This window comes from Leishmania major, chromosome 24 (assembly GCF_000002725.2).
Source record: "Leishmania major strain Friedlin complete genome, chromosome 24".
Classification (NCBI taxonomy): domain Eukaryota; phylum Euglenozoa; class Kinetoplastea; order Trypanosomatida; family Trypanosomatidae; genus Leishmania; species Leishmania major.
The window spans coordinates 238071-255744 of NC_007265.2; the positions used below are offsets into that span (position 1 = coordinate 238071).

The 17674-nt window shown below is 57.9% G+C and overlaps 6 protein-coding genes across 6 annotated transcripts; all 6 read left to right on the forward strand.

Moving 5' to 3' along the window:
- Positions 1-1961: 1961 nt before the first annotated feature.
- Positions 1962-3605, forward strand: LMJF_24_0680 (myo-inositol/proton symporter (MIT); the record flags this gene model as incomplete). Its single annotated transcript, XM_001683531.1, has 1 exon — positions 1962-3605. The coding sequence occupies one exon, from the start codon at positions 1962-1964 to the stop codon at positions 3603-3605; it is 1644 nt and encodes a 547-aa protein (XP_001683583.1).
- A 3993-nt stretch (positions 3606-7598) lies between these two features.
- On the forward strand, positions 7599-8123 carry LMJF_24_0690 (hypothetical predicted transmembrane protein; the record flags this gene model as incomplete). The annotated part of the gene is made up of 1 exon (XM_001683532.1): positions 7599-8123. One exon carries the CDS (start codon positions 7599-7601, stop codon positions 8121-8123), a length of 525 nt encoding a protein of 174 aa, XP_001683584.1.
- Positions 8124-8871: 748 nt separating this feature from the next.
- On the forward strand, positions 8872-11841 carry LMJF_24_0700 (hypothetical predicted multi-pass transmembrane protein; the record flags this gene model as incomplete). Its single annotated transcript, XM_001683533.1, has 1 exon — positions 8872-11841. One exon carries the CDS (start codon positions 8872-8874, stop codon positions 11839-11841), a length of 2970 nt encoding a protein of 989 aa, XP_001683585.1.
- Positions 11842-12858: 1017 nt separating this feature from the next.
- Positions 12859-14178, forward strand: LMJF_24_0710 (conserved hypothetical protein; the record flags this gene model as incomplete). Its single annotated transcript, XM_001683534.1, has 1 exon — positions 12859-14178. One exon carries the CDS (start codon positions 12859-12861, stop codon positions 14176-14178), a length of 1320 nt encoding a protein of 439 aa, XP_001683586.1.
- A 644-nt stretch (positions 14179-14822) lies between these two features.
- Positions 14823-15080, forward strand: LMJF_24_0720 (putative mitochondrial translocase subunit; the record flags this gene model as incomplete). Its single annotated transcript, XM_001683535.1, has 1 exon — positions 14823-15080. One exon carries the CDS (start codon positions 14823-14825, stop codon positions 15078-15080), a length of 258 nt encoding a protein of 85 aa, XP_001683587.1.
- Positions 15081-16107: 1027 nt separating this feature from the next.
- On the forward strand, positions 16108-17667 carry LMJF_24_0730 (putative signal recognition particle; the record flags this gene model as incomplete). The annotated part of the gene is made up of 1 exon (XM_001683536.1): positions 16108-17667. One exon carries the CDS (start codon positions 16108-16110, stop codon positions 17665-17667), a length of 1560 nt encoding a protein of 519 aa, XP_001683588.1.
- Positions 17668-17674: the final 7 nt, after the last annotated feature.

Genomic DNA, 17674 nt, shown 5'->3' on the forward strand with positions numbered 1-17674 from the left:
GCTTGTTGTTTCTATACGCTGGTTTTCGCAGTGGCGGTTGGGTGAGGGAGGGAGAGAGATTTGAGAGGGCAGCTCTGGCAGTGGAGCTCTTCATCTGGCGTATTTCCCCCAAGCGCAACGTCGACCCTCCTCTTTCGTATCACACTCGTTTCTCTAGACACCTGCACGCTCGTGCGTGGCTACGCAAGCGCCACCACTACTAGCGTCGCAGTACTCATTCACGTCTGCGATTCCCTGTTCGCGTCTCGCCGTCTTCAATCGTTGTGTCACATGGGCGCACACACGCACATACACACGTCGCAAGCCTCCATCCTTCCTCTCCGCTCCCCTTCACCGAGCATACTGCACGCTCGTAGCCGCACGCTCTCCTCGCCCCATGTGCTGCTCTCGCTCCCTCCGTCTCTCCCTTCGTGTGTGTGTGTGTGTGTGTGTGTGTGCTTGTTGTTTGCTTGTCTCCTTGCGTTCACCCTTTACAGTACTTCCCACCCTCCACCCCCCAACCTCCCTTCCCCTTTGTGTTGAGCTGCAGTGGTGGTGGCGGTGGCGGCGGCTCGCGTTATTCGTCTCCCTCTCGCCCTCTTTCATAGATGTTGGCACACACGTGCACGTTTTCGTTTGCGTTTGCTCGTCTTTTGTTTTTTCGTGCGTCGTAGCCCTCGTCTCGCGGCCGCACTTGTTGCCCCTTTTTGTGTCGCTCGGTCACATCACTCTCCTCTTCCTCTGCCTTACTGTGCCCCCCCCCCCACACACACACCCTTCCTCTCCCTCCTCTCCGTGTATCCTCCTATCGCGTTCTCCGTGCATCACCGCCTGGTGCTGCTGTGGTCCATATGCGCTTCGCTGAAACACACACACACACATATATATGCATATGTCTATATATATATATATATATACCACGCATACACGCAGAGAGGCAGGCAGTTGCGAACGCCAGAGTACATGCATAAGCGCGTGGGTATGTACGTGTGTGTGTGTGTGTGTGTCGGTCACCCACCGGTTGTTCAGTTCTTCGGCAAAGTTCTCCGTCTTTTTACCTCTTGTTATGTACGCTTCGAAAGGAGAGGAAACCCCCATCCACCCACTTCATCCTTTACGTTATCGGTCGCATGTACCGAATCGACGAGCGCAGGCACATTCCTCAGGGAGCTTTCTATACTTGTCTACTCTCCTTCCTTCTGCCTCCCACTGGTCCATGATCCCTCCGCTCCCTTGGTGTCGCTTCCCACTCCCCTCGCCCGACTCTCCCTGAGCGGATGTGCGCCCCGGGTAGTTCCGGACAAACTACACGGACGCGCCACAGGAGGAGAGGTGGAGAGGCAACAAAGAGGGAGAGAAAGGGTGGAGGAGAGCAGGACAACACCGACGCTCTCCTCCACCTCACTCCCATTTCATGGGGTGGGTCTTGTGAAACTCCTGGCTAGGTTTACCGCGTTGTGCAGCGGCATCTCGCACGCTGCTACCGCTGCTGCTGTTCCTCCTCCCGCTGCTCCTGCGCTCACCTGTGTTCTTCCCATTTTTTATCTCTTCTCGCTCCACTTGCACCGACGTCATGTTTTCCACCTTTTCTCGAACGACCATCGGTGCGGTTTCTATACACGCATACATACACACACGCCTCTGCCACACTCGCCATCGCCACCGCATACACGCACATGCTGACGTGCCCGTGCAGCTAAGAAACAACAGAACGAAGCACAGCACAGCGCAGCACGCAACACGAGCAACAGTGGCCTTCTCTCAGGAAGTTTGTACGGACGCCCACTCCCCTAACACGCATATTGAATACGCAACCAGAGCACACACACACACACACACACACACACGCATATATATATATAACTGTAGGGAAAATATATACCACACACTCACGCACTGGCACGTACTGTGCCGCGAACGAAAACCAAACAACAGCTAAAAGGAAGCAGCCTGCAGAACACAAGCTCAAAACAAAGCCAACGATGCGGGCGTCTGTCATGCTATGTGCCGCCTTGGGCGGTTTTCTCTTCGGCTATGACACGGGCGTCATCAATGCTGCCCTGTTCCAGATGAAGGACCACTTCGGCTTCAGCGAGCATTCGTGGCAGTACGCCCTCATCGTCGCCATTGCCATTGCTGGTGCCTTTGTTGGTGCCTTTATTTCTGGCTTCATCTCTGCCGCCTTCGGTCGCCGCCCATGCATCGCCGTGGCGGATGCCCTGTTCGTTATCGGCTCTGTGCTGATGGGTGCTGCCCCGAATGTGGAAGTGGTGCTCGTGTCGCGCGTCATCGTCGGTTTGGCCATCGGTATCAGCTCTGCCACCATTCCAGTATACCTGGCGGAGGTAACATCGCCGAAGCACCGTGGCGCCACCATCGTTCTCAACAATCTGTTTCTGACAGGTGGCCAGTTTGTTGCTGCCGGTTTCACCGCGATCATGGTCGTCTTCACGAGCAAGAACATCGGTTGGCGTGTGGCGATCGGCATAGGCGCGTTGCCGGCTGTCGTTCAGGCGTTCTGCCTTCTCTTTTTCCTGCCGGAGAGCCCACGTTGGCTTCTCTCGAAGGGCCACGCGGGCCGCGCCAAGGCGGTGGCGGACAAGTTCGAGGTGGACCTCTGCGAGTTCCAGGAGGGTGATGAGGTGCCGTCCGTCAGCATCGACTACCGCCCGCTGATGGCGCGCGACATGCGCTTCCGCGTGGTGCTCAGCTCTGGGCTGCAGATCATTCAGCAGTTTTCGGGTATTAACACCATCATGTACTACAGCTCTGTGATTCTGTACGACGCTGGTTTCCGCGACGCCATCATGCCAGTCGTGCTGTCCATCCCGCTCGCCTTCATGAATGCCCTCTTCACGGCAGTGGCCATCTTCACGGTCGATCGCTTTGGTCGCCGCCGCATGCTGCTCATCTCTGTCTTTGGCTGCCTTGTGCTGTTGGTAGTGATTGCCATAATTGGCTTCTTCATCGGCACGCGCATCTCGTACTCCGTTGGTGGTGGACTTTTCTTGGCGCTGCTCGCCGTCTTTCTCGCCGTGTACGCGCCTGGCATCGGCTGCATCCCGTGGGTGATCATGGGCGAGATCTTTCCTACGCACCTGCGGACATCGGCGGCGTCCGTCGCGACCATGGCGAACTGGGGGGCCAACGTGCTCGTGTCGCAGGTGTTTCCGATCCTGATGGGCGCCATCGGCGTCGGCGGCACCTTCACGATCATCTCCGGTCTCATGGCCCTCGGCTGCATATTTGTCTACTTCTTCACCGTGGAGACGAAGGGGCTCACGCTGGAGCAGATCGACAACATGTTCCGCAAGCGCGCCGGCCTGCCGCCGCGCTTCCACGAGGAAGGCGAGAGCGGCGAACACGGTAACCGGCACCGTGAAGACGGCGACTTCGACCGCATGGCGACGGAGGATGTCTGTGACCTGTCCTCGTTGGGCAACCAGGTTGTATCCTTTGCCAAAGCAGAGGACGCCTTCACGGAGGTGGCAATGACCAATCGCCACGCCGTGTCCAACAAGTTTGAAGAGAGAGCGACGAGCTCTTCCTCAGATCCCCAGTCGCTCAAAAACCATGACGAGGAGCAGCAAACAGCCATCCAAGCAGCTCCGCACGAGCCCAAGTAGAGACCGTAAACCCCGCTCCCTCCCTTCCTACCCCTGCATCTTCACCACCGACTCCATATAAAGTCCGTGCATGCCTATATGCGAGTCGCTGAGGTGGCGCGATGAGCGGACGGAGGAGGAACAGAGAATAAAAGGGAAGAGGCTTCTGGCACATGTACCGCCGCGCATCTGTGCAGCACGCATCAGAGCAAAACAAAACGAAAGACAGCCGTCGCTGCTCGAGGATGATCTGCTGCGCACCTCTTCCTTTATCCATTGTGTGTATGTGTCTGTGTCTTGTACGTCCCCTGGGGGAGTCATCGGGGCTTTGGTCCAGCTCTCTGTCTACGCTTCAAAGGATGTGTCGTCTTCGTCCAGATCGCATGCATGTGTATGAGAATGCTTTCTTTTTTTTCCTTTCCTTCTCTTCCAGCATGCATGTGAGCCTGAGGTGCCTGCGCGCGTGCACTCTTTACTTCGTGAACACACATCTGGGAAGCTTCTCATGGTCCTTTGGGTTTGTTTGTACGCTCTATTTTTCATCTGGATCCCTTCGCGTGTGTATATCTGCGTGTGTACGCGCGTGAAACGGTACGTCCAACACATGGGGGTTCTCTTGCTTGCGAATATATATATATATATATGTATGTACATGTATGCATGCGTATGTGTGTGCGTGTGTGTGTCTCTGTCTGTCTATTGTTATGGCTGTTTCTATCATTCCGTGCTGCTGTTCCTCTGCCTCTCTCTCCTCTCTAAGTGTATATATACATGTAAGTCGGCAGATATTGATCTATTTATATCGATCTTTAGCCGTGGTTCCGGTGCTTCTATTTTCCTCCACTCTATTTTTGAAAAGAGAAACGTGTGTTTATTGTTTCACCTCCCCTTCCCCCCCCCCTCCCTCTGGGTTTTTGTCTCCGCCCCCCCCCCTGCCCCTCCCCCTCCTCCTCACATCGACACCCGCGCTACCGCTGCCTCCCCTCCCCTGCTTTGTTGTTTCTCTCTATCTCCTTCGTGTGCATTACACACACAAAAAAAAACGCACCTGCCTGCGCATTCAGGTGTGTGTGTGTGTGTGTGTGTGTGTGTGTGCGTGCGTAACTGAGCCTGTGTGAGCCTCTGTGTATGTGGATCGTGATGAGATGCAGGCCGACGAGGCAGCGAAGCAAGAGACAGAGAAACTATAAGCGGTTGTGGCGTTCCATCTTCTCTCCCTCACCCCCCATCCCCCACCACATGATACACATACACACAACACACATCCATGCGCGATGACGTGTTCGATGCGCAGTCGGTTTCGGTTTTGCAGAAGCGGGGCGGTGGCGGGGGGGGGGGGCACATTTTTGTCACGAAAGCAAAAACAATTCTATATATGCTTTATTTACGTTCCTTTGGTGATCTCCACCAATCTCGTCCATCTTCCTCCCTTCCCCTCCCTCTTCACCTGTGCGACGACCACTTCGAAGTTCAAACACGCACCTCCATCTGTCCCTTTCCCTTTCCCTTCCCCTCCCCCTTTTCCTTCTCCTTTCCTCGTCCATCTGCCCCTCCATTCCCTTTGTCAAAGGATGCATTCTCACCTAAATGAATGGGAGGATGTTGGTCGCCAGCACACACACACACACACACACACACTGCTCACTATCCCTCCATCTCTTGCCTATTCCTCGTTTCTTCGCCGTAACCTCTCCCTTCTCCGCCTCTCACTTGACTGCGCAGGCGCGGCTGTTGCGATGCCTGCAGGTATGCATGCACGTCTGTGAGAAGCGGAGAGCGGCGAGAGGAAGACATAGAGAAGAGCAGCGTAGGTGGGGGAAGCAGTGTTGTGACAGGAGCTGGGCGAGTGGCAGCGGAAAGAGAAAAAGAGGGCGCAAGGGTCAGGTGGCGCGTGCGTGTTACCCCCCCCCCCTTCTCTCCCGGGCCCGTCTAGCGAGATACCCCCCCCCCACACACACACACTTGTTTTTTGTTGCCCTTCGTCCGAAAGGAGAAGAGGCAAACTCGTGGGGATAAGGAGAGATGAAAGAAAAACGAAAAGAAACGAGCAGGACATGGGAGAGGTGCGCACTTGTGACCTCCTCCCCGTACAACCCTCACCCCCTATCCTACACCTTCCTTCTACGTTCGTGTCATGGCGTGTGTGAGTATGGATAACTTGGGAAGGGGTGTGCTGCCTCTTCTTGTGACATTGTTGTAGTACTCATTGCTCTGGATTAGTTGTTAGAGTTGGCGCGTGCTCTTCACATTTCCCAGGTGATCACTTCATATGGTTGTTGTTGTCACCGTCAGGTGGCGGTGCCTGCGTGTGCACGTGTTCGCGTGCGCACGCGCCTCTTTCGCTTCATACCATTCCTCAACAATTCGCCTTTCTTCGTTTTTTTTTTTGGGGGGGGGGTCTCGCCCTCTTCTCTTTTGCTCGCCGGAGAATGGTCCCCTCCCCTCCTCCTCCCCCCCCCTTCCGTCTATTCGGCTCGGTGCGTCGCATGAGTGAGATCCAAGGGATGTTGTGAACGAAAAAAAAAGCAGCGAAACGAAACAAGCAAACAAACGAACAAAGACACGCACCAGTTCCCCGCTCTCCTCCCTCTCCATCTATGTGCATGTGTGTGCCTCCATGTCCCCTCCCTCGTCTTCATCGTCCTCGTCGGTGTGTTCATTTCAATTTTTTGCTATTCACTGTTTGCTTTTCGTTCCTCTCGCCCTTTTAGGGTCGCTTATGCTTGAGGTCCACGAATATGTACCGAAGATGGTGGAGGTTGTCAGTCTACTCCCTCCTCCTTCCCTGCCCCCCCCCCTTGTATCGTGTGCGCGGAGCACATCTGTGTCCGTGTTGGTCGATCGCACCCTTGCTCTCCCTCTCTCCCGTGTGCGTTCTTGCGGGAGCCTCTGCACATGGGCAAGGAGGGAGACTCAGCACTTTCCAAGATGATCCGATGAGGAAAGCAGCACCTGTCCAGGAGCACACACGCAGAGACCTACAACAGCGATAGAGGAGAGGCGGGGGAGGGAAGTAGAGACGCTTCAATTACAACCCCCACCCCCTTTTTCACCCCCTTGACCGTCCATCTCTTGACTTCTTCGCTCACTCACCCGCAACGACAAGAACTCTCGTTGAAGCGCAGAAAAGTATTTACAAAAAAAGAAGTGCAAGAGAGATTTGCAAACCTAACGAGAGTAACCACATAACGAGAGGGGAGTCTGTCCTCTCCCCCACCTTCCACCTGCTGCTTAGAAAAGAGAGGAGTGTGTGTGCCCTCTGTCACGCCTTGACGGGTCGGGTGGGTGGTACGGAGCAGACACTCCTCTTCTCCGGTCATCTGCTCGCCCCCTCCTCCCCCTCTCCTCTCCCAGCTTTGGTTTCTCTCTTGCTCTTTGGGTCCCCATTTTTTTCGTATGTTTTTCGTTGTATGCCTGCCTGCCTGCCTGCCTGCCTGTGTGTGTGGGTGGGTGGGTGTGAGTGGGTGGGTGTGTGTCTCTCTCTCGCTGCCATGGATGTTGTAAGAGGGCGGTGTACGTGCTGAAGCACAAGGATGCAACTGAAGGAAAGCATGTCAGAAGGCAGACTCGCCTCACGGGCGGAACGCAACGCTTTGTGCGCGCCTGTGCGCGAGAGTGGCTGTGTGGGTCTCTCTTTTCATTTTGCCCTTTCATCTCTTCCCCACTTCCCGCACTGTCTCTCCCTGGTAGCCTCTCTTCCCCACTCTGTCTTCTTGCCCCGCCCCTCCCTCTTTTTTTTCATAGGCATGCACATGCATACACATACAAGAGTACCCACCTTCCCGTCTCGCTTGTGCTGCAGCTTCAGCGACGTGCGCGCTCTCGCTGGCGAGCGTGCGTGCATGTAGTGTACGCCAACACACCTCTTACATCCTCTCAAGCTTCTCTTCACTCTTCGTGTGCGTGCGTCTCTGCGTAACGGCTCTTTTCCCACCTCTCTGTCAAACTGAAGCACACACACGCAAGCACACATATCCGCTCCCCACCTACCGGCTGCAGAAGCTGAACGAAGAGATGCTTCGCCGTTCTCGCGTCACTCGCTTCATCGTTCCGAGCAGCTCCTCCCCGGAGTTGCCACGGTTCCTGACCGAGAGAGAGAAGCCGATCCTCTCCACCAGCGGCGACCTCTACGCATTTGTGGTTGAGTATGACCACCGCAGCACCATACCCCGCTTGGGTCATGGCCCCGTTCACAGCGACTTCTTTTCACGTTACTTGTTCAGCGGCTCACCTCTGGCTGGCGCCTTGACCGCCGGCGGTGTCGCTCTCTTCGTGCTCACTTTTGGGTACCACGTCGGCAAACCAGTTGTCGATGCCCACCGCGAGCTCCTCTGGAAGAGGGCAGATGCCGCCCACGACAAGCGCAGCCGTGAAAGCACAGAAGGGGCGGCGGCTGAGGAGAAGGGGAGGGACAGCCTCAGCCCAGTGGAAGAGTTCGACGACCTCATCGAGGTGAAGGGAGAGGAGGGGTGGTCCCCTTCGCATACAAAAACGGGGGCTTTTGAGAGTCACTCGCACCGCTCGCTCGACGTAGAATGACGTCGAGCGACAGACCTCTTCCTGTGTCTCTGTGTGTGTGTGTGTGTGTGTTTTGCTTGTTTGTTTTGCGTCGGTGCCTATTCTGTTGGTTTTGGGTGATACATGATGATAATGATGTCCGCGTTGTCGTTGCGACCTCTGCTGCGTGGCTGCGCGCTCTCTTCTCTTGGTGCTCTTTCTCCTGTTGTCGTATAGTCTTCTTGCTCAGCGATGGCGGGTTGAAAACGTTTCCCGATCTCTTTCACTACTCCACGCCCTCCCCCACCACCTCCCCACACACGCACAACAAAAAAAACGACCCGCAGCTTTTCATGCATCACTCCTCATTAGCCTGAGCACGCACACACACACACACACACACAGAGACACATGTGCGCCGGCGCATGTCAGGAGTGTGTCTCGGTGCGCGAGAGGTGCCGCAGCAGTCGTCTTCCGACTGTCTTCTTCTCCCCCTCCAATATGTTGTTTTCGTGTGTGCATGCGTGGTAGCACCTCCCGACGATCGTAGAATTCTGGCGTGACGGCGTGCGACGTATGCACACGCGGAGGCGTCAATGAACGCGTAGATCATTACATGGCGCGACCACCTGTGATGGAACCTCTCTCACCAACCCTTGTTGTCCTCTCCCTTAATCTCTCGCATCAACCGCAGGAACGTGTCAGCACGTACGCAATCCGCAAGGTGGTGGGCACAAGCCCACAAAGAAGCGAAACGTTCGATTTGTGTGCCTAAAAGGTACGCCAGCCAATGTCGCGAAAACGACGGCAGCGGGCGGCCGCTCTCAGCGGTACCCCCTTCCCCGTCTCCCTCGCCTCTGCGGCCTCATCAGCGTCGTCTGAGCAGCTGCCGAACGGCACAACTCGCAGTCGCACAAAATGCAGAGAGAATGGCGACGGGTGTTGTGTGTCAGCGCGGCACAGCCCGCATCCAGAACCTCCGTCCCTCTCCCGCTCAGAGGCTGTCCGTGGGGTGCATTCACGCGTGAGCAGCAGCAGCAACGGCGCCATTCATCGCGAAGAGCCGTCGGTGGTGGGTATGGAGGACTTTCCTTCCCCTGTGCCGTACCTCCGTCGCGTCGCCAGCTCTGATGGGTACCTTAATGGCAGTAAGCACGGCAAGTCCTTCCCTGTAAGCAAACGTCCGCCGACTGGCAGCGCAAGCGTCGGCATTACGGCCATGCAGAATGCCACTTACTGCGGCAACTGGTCTCAGGTGGTCCTCGGGGCCACCTCTGCCATCATGTTCCTCCTTGTCCTCTGCGTCAGTTACGCCCTTTACATTCTCGTCACCCCGTATGGCCAGAGCATCATGAACGGCGTGCTACTCTCCATCGTCATGCACCCGCAGAGCCGCCTGCGGTCGTCACTCTACATGGGCACCGCTGTCGATCGTATGACGCACATGCAGCAGCGCTGGGCGGTGCAGGGGCGGTTGATGGGCCTTGTCGGCTCGTGGCTATCCCTGTGCCACTTTGCGTCCTTTGTGGTGATGCAGGGGACCTTCTTCTTGGGCCTCAACAAGATCCACGTGCACGCACAGTCGGTACTCCTGGAAGAGGCCTCCGCAGCTGGATGTGGTGCCGGAGTGGGCGCCAAGGGCGCCAGCACCCGCACCATGCCGCGTTGCCCGTACGCCTCCCAAAGCGTAACCAGCCCAGCGACGCAGTCAGTTGCGTCGACCACGCGACAAGGGGGCGCTGGCGGCCTGTCGCGCCCCGCGGGGACGCCTATATCCTCGACGGCCGCCTCGAAAACACCTCCTTCGACGGGCGTGCCGCCAGCTCAGCTTCACCGACCCCTCGTGTCCACCCCGCGCGGGCGCCGTGTCCTGCGCTGGCTCACCATCTCCATCATCGTCATTGTTGCCCACTTGCTGGTTGGTGTCACCTACTTTGTGCTCCTGCACGCTGCTTTGGGTGTTGTGTTTGCCGTCATGTTGCCCTTCCTGCCTGCCCACACCTTCGTCAGCTCCATGGGGCGTCTGTGGCGGGTTGCAGTCCTCCTGTTCTTCGTGGCGGGCCTCACTCTTAACTTGACGGCTGATGTGCTGTCCATCAGCGAGGCTGTGCGACTCACCACATCTGCTGTCGTAGGTAGCGGTGGCGGTGACGGATACGATGCGGCCATGGCAGCTCCGTCCACCTCTAACATCAGTGATAGAGTGTTAACAGCGCTGGGTGTGGAGAACTGCACCACGACTGCGCCGTTGGCGAAGGTGGCCGTCACGGGCGACGGCATAGCAAGCGGAGAGGATGCAACGAGCGAGGCGACCGCGGCGGCGACGTCGCACGCCGACGTGGACGCGCTGAGTGTGCTAGACGAGTACCGCAGCTGTATTGAGGCCTTTCTCATTGGCAAGATCCAGGACCTTGTCGTGCAGGAGGTGGCGGACATGTTCAGCGACGGCAACGTCTCGAAGATGGTCGAGACGCTCATGGAGGTGCTTCCGCCGCAGCTGCGCGCGGTGGTGACGCGCGATGACACGGTGCTCGCTGGACTTGAGAAGTCGGCTAGCAAGGGCGACACTTCGTCATTGAGCGGAGGAGAGGGCGGCACTCACGAAAAGGCTGCTGCGCAGCCGCTCTCGTGGCGCGCGGTGCTGGCGAATGCGCGCGGCCTGCGCCCCGCAAGCGCCATCAAGTCGCTCGTCTACGACTCCCTCTCGGGCACGTCTGCGAGGACTCTCAACAGCGCGAGTGACACGAGTGTCCGCGGCGCGACAGCGGCGGGCCACAAGGTAGAGATCAACTGGCTCACTGTCTCCCGCTTGATTGCATCTCGCCTGCTGCCCTACGTTGAGCACGCGCTGCGTCTGTTTTTCCGAGTCGGCTCCAATCTGCTCGGCCTCTTCGACAGCATCTACGCCGTCATTCTCTTTGTTTTCTGCTACCGCTACCTCACCCAGCTGGAGCACACAGTGCTCTACTACGGCGTGGCGAAGTTGCTGCGCGTGATGCAGCCGGAGCTGGGCGACCACCACGCCCGCACTATTGAGCAGGACATCACAGTCTCCTTCATCACGCTTCTACAGTCGTTCTGGCACCTGACGTGGTTTCACTTCTGCATTACGTTCTGCACCTTCAAACTTTGGGGATTCCCGACGCCGTTCCTGTTGGGGCTCGTCTCCGTCGTTCTGGCGCTCTTTCCGCTGGTACCGAAGTGGTTGAGCCCGTGCTCCATCGCGCTGGTGTACATGCTGGTGCAGCTCGCATCGCTCGTCACCTCTGAAGGGACGAGTTGCAGTGGCAACCGCGGGCCAGTGGAGGCGCACGCGGCTGCTGCGACCGACGTCCCTCTCCTCTCCTTCCCGCCTGGTCGATCGTGGATCGAGGTTCTCGTGTGGGGCAAGCCGTACGCTCTTCACTACATCCGCGCCCTCAGTTTTGGCCTGGCCGTCCTGCTGGAGTGCGGCGACGAATGGCTTCTCTGCGTCTCGCGAGGGCTGCGCGGTGGCTTCTTCACGGAGGCCGACGGGAAGGGCCGCGAGCAGCTGCAGCCCTTTGTGATTGGGACAGCGCTGGTGCTGGGCTTTGTTGCCTACGGCATCCGCGGCATCGTCTTCGGCCCTCTGACGGTCATCGTCGCGCGCGTACTCTTCGATAACTGGGACATTGTGCTGGCGAACCGCGAGCCCGGCCGTCTGACCTTACCGCCGTCGTCGTTTGTCGGTGTGGAAGGGAACGACGAGGAGGAAACCTCGATGGTGGAATCGCCGTAGTGTGCACCGCCACGTATGAGCTCCGCTTCAGAGCGGGTCGACACCACGCGTGCTCACGCGCGCAGGTGTACGGCAAACTCCCCCTCACCCCACCTTGTCACACAATGCTTCACTCGCAGTCCTTGCGGAGGCCAAAAGATAGGCCCGCTGCACTCGTAGACATATATATATATATATATTGGTAGTTGCGTGCATGGGCATTCAACGAGATATCCGCGGAGTGCGCGCGCACACACACACACACACCTTCTCCTCACGCATCGACGCACCGTTGTAAGATGCGTCGGCGAAGATATCAAAAGCAACGAGGTAAGACATTCATAACAAGAAAAACTGTACGGCTCCGGTGGTTTTGTGGGAGGGGAAGGCGAGCACACGCATGAGTTGTCTCAGTGTGTATGTGCTTGCCGCCACCGCCACGTCCTGGAGACGTGGGCGACGGCATGTCATCTTTCATTTGACGGAGGTCACCGCGCTGCGTGACATGCACGAAATGACAGGGCGTGCCGGCTGATAGACTCGATCGCCTTTCAGCGGCCTTCATCGCTCCCCCCCCCCTCCTACCCCCTCCCCCCTCTCAAGACGGGCGCCATCGTGATGACTTCAAATTTCTTGGAGCGAGGACGCTACTTGGAAGTGTGCCGCTACACAAATCCGCTTTCTGTGCCTCTATCGGCTTGCCTGTGTGCATGGTTGCCCCGTATGTGTTTGTGCGTACGTGTATGCAGAGTAGCTCGCCGCCGAACCAGTCTGCGCATCGTCAGTGGATGTAGCGCATTGGTGTACGCCCGCGCACGCGTCGGCATACGCGCACACACAAGTGGCCGGCTCACGCGCGACGTTACGGTGGTTGCTCGTAACGCGATGGCCAGTTGACAGTAATCTCATTCGCGACAGAGGCCCGGTGCGTACTCGCGATCGTGAGTGCGAACGCATGCCCGCCACTGGGCGGAGGGGCGAGTGCGGTGCCGGATCGGACGTCACGACACCAACTCGAAGGGGTGTGGCTGCTCCCGCATGTGTGCCTATGCAAGCATCCTCGTCGTCTCCGCCGTCCATCTGTGCTTCTGTTATCGCTCCCACACGAGTCAGTCGATGACCCCCGCCAAGGCACTGAGGCTCTCGTCACTCCCGCTGGCAACGGCCTGGTGGCGTCAGCATGGACTGGCAGACCGTCTCGAAGGGTTTCGTGCCTGTCGTCAGCCAACCCCGCGTCAGCGACCGCTTCAGCGGACCGCTGATGGAGGCGTGTCACTGGGGTGGGCTGGCCTTTTGGCAGGCGCTGAGCAGTCTCGCACCTCATCGATCACCACGGCCACAGATCGACCGCCAGATTTGCCGCTGGTTCTGGTGAGTGCCTGCTTGCTCAGCTACCCCGTCACATACCGAGGTACCCACACGAACCTCCCAGCCTCTCTGCGGCCGACGCCGCTACTGTTCCTCACGGAGGTGCTGTTCAAGGAGCTGGGCCTTGTGCAATGCGTTCCTGTGTGTCCCGAAGTGCAGTGGTTGGGGCTGCCGGTCCCTCGTGTGCCGCTGCGGCTTGTTCGAGGCTCCCGAGGCACAGACGACGCCCGCCAACGAGGCAGCGGATGGGCTGCGGCTCAGCACAGCTCAAGCGCAACTTTGCCTTCCTTGTCCATGAGCGCTTCGGATAGTGTCGCTATCAAGGGTGAGCGCGAGGCGCGGTATCTCGTCGAGTCCTCTGCCGAGGATCACGTCCTGTTGCGGTGCGATGCACCGAACGACACATTCGCCGAACAGTCGCCGTCTCCTCAGCTTCATTCAGCGTTCCTTGCGCAGCTCGTGCAAGACCTGAAAGCTGTGGATGGCATTATTCTCAAGTCCTACTCGCCCAGCTGCGGGGTGCGGGATGCCCGTCTCTACGAGGAGGCTGTCACGTCGCCGCCCTCGTCGCCTTGTGATCAGCACGCCTGCAACGCTTGTGAGCGCGCAGGCAAGCCAACGTCAGCGTCTTTCATTGGTCGGCGCCCCGCTGCATCGGCGAGTGCACAGCGCCGCTTCGACCTTGTCGACGGCTTCTTCACACAGCAGCTTCGCGACTTCCTGACCTCGATGCACGGTGTGGGTGGAGAGCGACGTGCAGACGCCCGGTGCCACTCTGAAGCAGCAGCGCCAGTTATCACGTGTGATCGCCTGCTTACCGACTTCTACACTGAGGAACGCCTCCGTCGATCTCCGTTGGCCGGGAAAGTTAAGAAGCGACATGTCGCTGGGAACGCTTCGGAGGCGGCGCCGCATCTCACATCACTGGACAGCTTCATGGAGTCGGTGCTGCAGCATCGAGACTGGCGTGTTTCGCAACACCGCTGCTGACCCCCCCCTCCCCCTGTCATACTTTTATGTGGTGGTGCTGCCTCTGCCGCAGTATCCTTTCGTCCTTTCCTGTGCCCTCGTGCTTAACCCCCCCCCCGCGCAGCTGCCGCGTGACTGGTGGGCGGAAGAGGAGGTTTGAAAAAAATAACCCGCGACTGAGGAACAGGGACATTCAGTTCCTTGAGGGCACACTAGCACACCTCTGCACGCAGTCTTGGTTCGACTATTCCATGCACACATATATACATATATATGCGTGTGTGTCACGCTACATGGAGATGTGGGAGGTTGGCATCTCTCCCCCCCCCTTCTGTCTCGGTGTCTGTCGACTCCCTCTGTCTTCTCTCCCCCTCGTTTTCCTGTGTTTCATCTGTCGCGTGTGCGTGTGCGTGTGCGGCGCTTCAACAACACCGAGCGGTGACAATTCGAAAGCGAGCGCATCCTCTACGCAGAACACGGCGTGTGCACGTAACTGTTGTCGTGCAGCCGCACCGTACTCGCCAGACAGAAGCGGACAGAGACACAGTAACGCCAACGAAACACACACACACACACACACAATATATACGATATACGATACGCGTGGAGTGACGTGACAGCCTCCACTCTTTTTAGCCGACTCGCTCCTCTTATTTCCTGCAGGAATGAACCCCAATCAGCCGCCGAGGCGCAAGACCGCTTTTAATGAGGAGTTCGATGTGATGCAGGCCATTCAAGAGGACCGCATGGCCTACCACGCCAGTATCGCGTGCCACGAGCGGTGTGTGCACAACTACTTCTTCAATAACTTCTACTGGCGAGAGAAGACGTGCATGGATAATTGCCTAGATAAGATCAACCAGGCGACTGTCATCACAAACATCAACTACGGCAAGTTCGAAGACGTCGAGTCGAAGAAGTGACGCTGGTGAACGATGAACAAAGAGGGAGAGGGCGAGACGAAGGGCGGCCGGCTCATCGTGCGTCATCTCGTGTGTGTGTGCGCGTGTGACCCCGAAAGGTGCTGAGGGGCTTTGCCACATTGCCCCCGCGCTTCACTTCTTCTTACACGCTGTTGGGTGTCTCTTGCTTCGCATCAGCATAGACACGTGCCAAGGAGCACGCGCGGCATCTGATCGCTGCCGTCCCATCTGCCTGGCATGTGTCCGTTTGTAGGTGCTGACGAGCGTATTCGTCTCTGTGTTGGGTTGTGCGCGCGATGGGATGTGCTGACAAGAGGGCGAGGAACGTGACACCCAGCAGCGCCGCAGCGCCCACGTCGTTCTCCCCATGTCTGTTAGGCCTCCCTGTCCCACTTACACACGCTTCTACGCCCACCCCCACCCTCCCTCCCCCTATCACACGTTGATTAAATGTCACTTATCTGCCACGACGCCTAGCGATGCCGTAAAGAAGGCAAAACAGGAGAAAATATTTTTGTGCTCAGTCCAACCGAGGCGTTTTGATGGAAGGAAGGGGCAAGAGGAGAGACCGGCTGCACCCCACTCACCCCTCAAACTATAGGGACCTTCACGGGAAGTGTAGCTATCCGCATCTGCGTTGTTTTTTGTGCGCGCAGTCATGCCTCATTCTTCTCTCTCCGTCCTCAGCCCCTCATCGTGCTGTGTTTCAGAGCTGCCGACGTGCCTAGACGCGTCTATTGGCGGATGTACAGGACTTCAGCAGACAAGCACCGTGGCGCTGGGGCCGTGACGTCATCCCTTTGGCACTTCCTCCCTTCGCCCCCCTCACGGTCATCTCTCTACCGATGGTGGTGCACATTTTTTCCTCGCACGAGTCGCATCTTGAACGGCGCCGCAGCCCATTCCTGTACACACATACACATACACAGAGAGAGAGAGAGACAAGCTCTGCCATTTCGCCTTCAGAGGCACGCACACAGATAGGCAGCCACAGCCAACGGGCACCAAATCATTCTCCGCAGCGACGATGGTCTTGGCAGAGCTGGGTCAGAAAATCGGGCAGGCGATTCATCGCATGTCCGCCAAGTCGATGCTGGGTGAGGACGATGTGAAGGAGCTGATGAACGAGATTGCGCGTGCGCTGCTGCAGGCAGACGTGAACGTCACCATTGTGAAGAAGCTTCAGGTGAGCATCAGAACGGAGCTGGCACTAGCGGAGGAGGGCGCTGGACTGAACAAGCGCAAGATCCTTCAGAACGCTGTCTTCAATGGCCTCAAGCGCATACTCGACCCCGGGGTGAAGCCGTTCCTACCGGTGAAGGGGAGGCACAACGTCGTGATGTTTGTGGGTCTGCAAGGGTCCGGCAAGACGACATCGTGCACGAAGTACGCCGCCTACTTTCAGCGCAAGGGCTTCAAGACGGCGCTGGTGTGCGCCGACACGTTCCGCGCTGGCGCGTACGATCAGCTGCGTCAGAACGCGACCAAGGCCAAGGTACGCTTCTACGGATCACTGACGGAGGCAGACCCGGTAGCGATCGCCAAGGAAGGTGTGGCGGAACTCAAGAAGGAGAAGTACGACCTCATCATCGTAGACACGAGTGGCCGCCATAAGCAGGAGTCGGCGCTCTTTGAGGAGATGAAGCAGGTCGAGGAAGCCGTGAAGCCGAACGACATCGTCTTCGTCATGTCCGCGACAGACGGGCAGGCGGTAGAGGAGCAGGCACGCAACTTCAAGGAAATGGTTGCTGTCGGCTCGGTCATTGTCACGAAGCTAGACTGCCAGACCAAGGGCGGCGGTGCGCTCTCCGCCGTCGCGGCGACGCGCAGCCCCATCGTCTTCATCGGCACCGGCGAGCACTTCGAGGACTTCGACCTCTTTAATCCGGAGCGGTTTGTGCAGAAGATGTTGGGCATGGGCGACATAGGCGGGCTGATGGACACGATGCGCGACGCCAACATCGACGGCAACGAGGAAGTCTACAAGCGCCTGCAGGACGGCCTGTTCACAATGCGTGACATGTACGAACATCTGCAGAACGTGCTCAAGATGGGCTCCGTTGGTAAAATCATGGAAATGCTGCCCGGCATGTCGGGCCACGCCGCTACGGCGGGCCAGCAGGGCGACATTGCGCTGAAGGGGTTTATCCACATGCTAGACAGCATGACGGTCGCCGAGCTGGATGAAGTCAGGGTGAAGAAGATGATGACACCATCCCGCATGCACCGCATCGCGCGCGGCAGCGGCCACTCCGTCGTCGAGGTGCAGAACCTGATTATTAGCTATACGAAGTTTGAGGAGATCGTGAAGAAGATGGGCAAGATGAACTTCAAGGCCATGATGCAGGACTCTTCCGGGCCCGCCGCGGGGCACATGGGGCAGCAGCAGATGGGTCAGCTGGCGAAGCTGCTCAACCCGAACATGCTACGGCAGATCGGCGGCATGGGTGGACTGCAGGGGATGATGAAGCAGCTGCAGCAGAGCATGGGTGGTGGTGCGGGCGGCGCAGGCGGGCTGCCAGATATGTCCGCCATGGCCAACATGATGCAGATGATGCAGCAGCATCAGAAGCCGCCGCGGCGGTGAGGGGTGC